Consider the following 6,062-nt stretch of genomic DNA (forward strand, 5'->3'; position numbering starts at 1 on the left):
CATACATGTTTTCTTTTCATCTGTGTTGTTATTCTTTCTTTCATTTTTTGTTTCTTTCCTCTCACCGGATTTTGTTCTTCTTCTAGGTATCCAGTCTAACATGAAGAGGCTGTATTTTGCAGCCATTACAATCTGAGCCTCCTCTTCCTGTACTCTGCTTTTCAGGTTTCTAGTTTTTCTCAACACTTGTTTTGTTTAAAAAAATAGAACTTGTCATGCATTCTTTTTTTTTTTTCTCTCTTTTCTCAAGCTAAGCATAGTAAACGCAACAAGCAAATGGAAAAGCAATTCAAATAATTCACCAAAGTTTTCCTTTCTGTTTGGATAAGAATGGATGATTTATAAATATGATGTTGCTTTTGCTACTACCGTTTTTTCATGTGCCTTTACCCTCCTAGGTTGGACCTGGGCAAACTTTCTTTTATACACGTAGGCCCTGTGTTTTTGACCTAAGATCTTGTGAAAAATACTTGGCTATACTTAGCAAGTACTAAAATTTTAAATTCTGACACTATGGCCTAAGTCATATTTGATTTTAGATATAACAGGAACAACTTAAGATGTGCAGGCTTCGTAATTTGATATAAGCCCATTTAGCCTAGTATTATTATTATTATTATTATTATTATTTTTCTAGTAAGAAATTTATCTTAGTCTATTTAACCAAACCCCATTTAGCCTAGCCTTATTCAACCCAATAACTCAAGCTAATTTGAACCAAATTTCTCAGGTTGGTTCGAATTCATTTTTTATACAGTCAGTTTAGTTACAATTGCAAGTTTAGAATTGATTTAAATCTATCCAGTTTTGAAAATAACTTTAAACCAACCTGACTCCAATCATGTACAACTCTATATTTTACAACTCAACTTTAGCTATGTGCATAACACATAACTCTCTACTATTATCTTACACATATCCAGCCTCATGTGCATTAATTTCTTTCCCCAAAATATGGAGTTCGTATGTGGAAATTTGTAAGGAGCTCAAATCAAGTATCAACATTATTGTAGTGTCGTTTACAATGATATAAAGAAGTTAACATTACCAAGAATGATGCTGAAATTTATTGCTTCCAATGCGGAGCATCTCTTCAAGTGCTGGGTTCACTTGGTTACCTTGAGTAGATTGTGGTTTTTGAAGAACAAAAAAAGATTATTATATTGTAATCTTTGAAGAACAAAAATAAACTATTAGTTTCCTTTTTGTATTTGCTTCATGTTGTTTGTTGTATTTTTATTGTTAACTGATAATCTATGATTACTAGATCATGTAGTCGTAACCACATAGAACTAAACCTTTGGGCATGTTTGATATACCAAAGTTTCATTTCATCAGTTTTGCTGTAACTACTCTGTTCTTCATGTTGTCAGTGCAATCATTTAGACCCCAAATTTCCATCTCCATATAACGGCTCAGAATAGTTATTTTATCTCACTTCCTCGATTACCGTATCCGTGTCTGTGAACATTCCAGCTGACATAATTATAACAAGGTAGTAGCCCTGAAAATGAATGTGATCTGCAAAATGCTTAAACATATATGATTGCATAATTCATCCAACAAGCATAAAAGCATACTCGATGATCCCAATTTAATAGATGTTTACATACTCCGCATGAAGGGCTACCTCTGGCCTCTGTTTCAAAAGCTACCAGGAAAAATGACTACACTTATTTACTAATTGTTCAAGCCTCTACGAAAGCAACTTCAGGGTTACTCCGTCTCTAGATATTTTTATACGTTACATTATTGCTCTTAATTAGCAGAAATCCAGCACAACATCCAAACCAATTAACGTTATATTGTTATAGTTTCTGCAACAATCTTGTATAAAGTTCTTGCCACCAAAGTTTACGATTCACTCATATGTTAATTGCATATCGCGATTACCCCAGCAGCACACCGGGAGTGCAATTCTACAGTTTCTGATTTCAAGCTAACCTTCAAACAATCTAACCATATTGTTTTTCATATCCTTTTGTCTCACTTGCTTAGTTCTAAAGCACTTGTCCCATAAAACGTTCTGCAACTAAATTTGATTCTAAGCTATTCTTACATTATTAAGTAGACATTCCATCCTCCATGGTTTTTAATAACCTTATAGAGTACGCTTGCGAAATAATCGGTGAGACTGGAGTGTTTTAAAAAGATAAATTGTGTGTGTGTGTGTGTTGTGCAATTATGGAAGCAAGAGTGTAAATTGAGTAGTTGATTATACCCTCGTAGAATCTGGATGATCTTATATGTGAGACAATAACTAACGACATTAGCATCTGAAGCAGCTGAAAAGAGGAACAACAAATGAAATGGCAAAGGAATAAGGTCAGACGTAGCATATAATCATAATAGATGTTGGTAATGAAGAAATGAAAGTGCCTTCATATCCATCACTGTTATTTTTTCATTTTTACATGAGATCAAATTATATAATCTCTGGTGCCTCAGTTCCTAATTATTTGAGGAGAATAAGTTGATGGAGGTGGTCAGTGCAGGAAATGTATGTGAAGGTGCTGGTGGCATCATATTAGGGATAGCTATATGAGCATGATAATTAATTAAAATAATCAACTCCATACAATAAGGCACAGACCTCGGCAGGCTAAACCTTGTTTCTTGACTCCGTCTCATAATTTCGTATTGCGGAAAGAAAACACTTGCCGATTGTTCTTTTGCTGCCCGTATCCATTCAATTGGCTTTACGCTAGCTCTGGGTCGCTCCAACGGAGAATGCGACAACCCGGGAAGCAGGAGGAGATGGCTTGGGCCACTGTAACGTGCTTGTTATAAGAAACCAAACCTGCAAGTAGGGGGAATTAGAGTTGGAAGGATTTATCAAAAGACATGATGCACTGAGGCTTGGTTTTTTCAGGAGGCGCCCTCCATGTGGATGGTCGAAATCAGATAAATTATGCGATAAAGAGACAGCAACTAGCAGCCTATGAAGCTACGTACATATATCGTCTCTTCTGGCCTCTCCACTCTCAGCAGCGAGAAAATTAACTTTCATATCAACGAAAAAAGCAATGTTCTAGAGAACTTTTAGGATAAGGACTGCTTAAGAAAGAGCGGGCAAGAAAAAGTATGACACAAATTAGAAGGCCAAAAATTTCTTGTTCAAGTTGATATATAGTAGCTCAAAGCCATGACGCATGGGAAACATAAAGAGACACCCAAGTACATCGCTAGATGATTCCAAGAAGCATATACCATCCTGTGTTCCACGCACTGTTTGGTAGGACAAACTCGATAGTAAAGGCACAAGAAATTAACATAAAAAGATACCCAAGTACAACGCCCAAAGATTCCAAGAAGTCTATATTCTGTCTTCCACCTTTTGGAAGGACATGAATGAACCATCTTTTATCACTATCATATATATGTAATCTTCTGTGAGAACATGGAACTCATCCCCTTTGTATGCTCCTCCATTTTCATTTGCATTCCTTTTGCATTTTGCAATCTCTCTTTTTTTTTTTTTTTTTTTTTTGCCCCCGTTCCACGGAACAGTCAGTACCGGTCACCAAGTCAAGAAAGACCAACCAAGTGACGATGAACGGTCTCGGTGATCCAAAGCTTCATTTCGTTTTTGTTCCTTTTTTGGCCCAAGGACACATGCTTCCCATGATTGATCTAGCCCACCTGCTTGCCAAGCGTGGTGTGCTTGCAACCGTGATCACCACACCCTTCAACGCCTCACGAATCAAGAACACCATTGATCGTGCAGGGGAGGCCGGCCTACCGATCCGTTTCGTCCCACTACGATTCCCATGTGCGGAAGCTGGACTACCAGAAGGCTGCGAGAACGTCGATGTCATCCCTTCGGCAAACCTAGCAAAGAACTTTTTTGCAGCAACCAGTCTATTAGGACCACCACTCGAAACATATCTCCGAGAACAGCAGCAGCCCTATCCCAGCTGCATCGTTTCGGATTTTTGCAACCCATGGACTCGGGAGGTTGCTTCCAGACTGGGCGTACCATTATTCACATGCCATCCAGTGTGCTGCTTCTATCTCCTAGGCGTGCACAACATTCTTCACTCTAGTATCCACGATGCCATCGCTGATGAGACGGAGCCTTTTGTGGTGCCTGGTCTGGCGCACAAGATCGAGGTAACGAAGGCCCAAACTCCAGGCATTTTCCCTGGAAACGAGTGGGAGGAGATTCGCGAAGAGATAAGAGCGGCAGACCGAGAGGCCGATGGCATACTGGTAAACAGTTTCAGCGAACTGGAGCCATGGTACGTGGAGGGGTACCGAGAGGTCGTGGGGAAGAAAGTTTGGGCCCTTGGACCGCTCTCTCTCTGCAACAAAGATGCAGCTGACATGGCTGCTCGGGGGAAGAAGGCATCCATCGACAAAGATCGATGCTTGAGATGGCTTGACTCGATGAAGCCGAGGTCGGTCGTTTATGTTAGTTTTGGCAGCATTACGTACGTGCCACCTTCCCAAATCATCGAGGTAGGAGCAGGTCTGGAGGCTTCGAACCATCCATTCATTTGGGTAATCAAAGAGATCGAGATCTCGCCAGAAGTGGAAAGATGGCTATCGGGGAGGTTTGAACGGAGGACAAGTGCAAGGGGTCTTATCATAAAGGGGTGGGCGCCCCAACTGATGATCCTCTCGCACCCTGCGGTTGGGGGATTCATAACACACTGCGGGTGGAACTCATCACTGGAAGCCATCTCGGCAGGAGTGCCGATGATAACATGGCCCTTCTTTGCGGATCAGTTTCTCAATGAGAGATTAATCGTGGATGTTCTGAGAACCGGAATCACGGCTGGCGTCAAAAATCCCTGGAACTGGGGGACCGTTAGCGACGGAGTGTATGTGAAGAGAGATGATGTAGAGAAGGCAGTGCGTAGCTTGATGGATATAGGGGAGGAAAGGGAACGGAGAAGGGAAAGAGCGACGGAACTCGGTGAGAAGGCTAGGAAGGCTGTGGAGGAAGGAGGATCATCATATGTCAACGTGACGCTCTTGATCGAGTTTGTACGCAACAAGCTACTCCATTCTTGCAATGCTCTTGGTTCTTATCAGCGCTAGAGCTTCGCCATTCATGCTGCAGCTATGTAATACTATCCGCTGTTGTTCCCTGCTCCATGTTCCTATATCCATGTCTGTGAATTTGCCGGCTTTAATATTTATGCACTATTTCTGAATTGTTTCGTGCGAGAATACGGCATCACTTAAAATTCAATAGTACATCTATATCATCAAAACAAGGGTCAGATGCTGATTGCTGAGGCCTGAGATTAACGGTACCGAGATAATAAACTTCTACGTCTCTTTAATGCAACCTCTCATTCTCCCGTTCTGCAACTCCAGCAGATTCTGGAGTCTCTGAATTAGGGCACCATCACAACTTGAAATCATGGGCCCGGTTACGTCACTGCTGAAGGCCTTTTATGTTATACGTACGGTAACTTCTTCTCCCTTCCTATGAACTCAAACTGGATTCTTTCTCATCCGACTTTGTCACGACTTCATAATGACAAGCAGATCATACTCGCATGGTCAGTTTTGCCAACAACGAATGCAATGGCTTTTTCACTACCTTTTCATGCTTCGCACTTTGGTAAGAGCAGAATTCGAACCATCATTGAGAGGTGATGGACGACAGCCAGCAACTAGATACTACTGCCCTGCAAAAGGGAGCTGCAAATAAAACCAATTTATATAACCCAAAACAAGCAACAAAAAAGAGTAAGGGCACCAATTGGCCGAGTTGGTAGAGCCTCCTAGTGTTGATGCGAAGGTTAAATTTCCGCCCTCACAACATTATTCGATGGACACTTTATCCCTCCTTTTCTCAAGAAACACAACTAATTTTCCCATCCGTTTTAGACAAGTATTATTTCCATGGAACTAATGTAAAGAAGGTAGTAAAATGTTAAATTCACAAAAATGATTTGGATTGCCGGGTTGATGATTGCTACGCCATGATCTTGTTTGCCTTTTTAATTTTTTACCTTTTCCTATGTGCTTTTATCCATCTCCGCCGGGAAAGAATGTATAGCACGATTTAATCGAAGATGGAGCATAGGGATACCTTTGTGGAC

General features: G+C 40.7%; 1 protein-coding gene across 1 annotated transcript; it reads left to right on the top strand.

Annotated features, from left to right (window-relative positions):
* Positions 1-3,529: 3,529 nt before the first annotated feature.
* Positions 3,530-5,255, top strand: LOC105047138 (UDP-glycosyltransferase 73C1-like). The gene has a single exon (XM_010925978.4). It carries the CDS (start codon positions 3,553-3,555, stop codon positions 5,044-5,046), a length of 1,494 nt encoding a protein of 497 aa, XP_010924280.1. The 5' UTR covers positions 3,530-3,552; the 3' UTR covers positions 5,047-5,255.
* Positions 5,256-6,062: the final 807 nt, after the last annotated feature.

The sequence above is a fragment of the Elaeis guineensis genome, chromosome 2 (assembly GCF_000442705.2).
Source record: "Elaeis guineensis isolate ETL-2024a chromosome 2, EG11, whole genome shotgun sequence".
Lineage (NCBI taxonomy): Eukaryota > Viridiplantae > Streptophyta > Magnoliopsida > Arecales > Arecaceae > Elaeis > Elaeis guineensis.

Coding starts and splice junctions, on each gene's coding strand:
- LOC105047138 (XM_010925978.4), top strand. CDS start 3,553: ATGAACGGTCTCGGTGATCCAAAGCTTCATTTCGTTTTTGTTCCTTTT.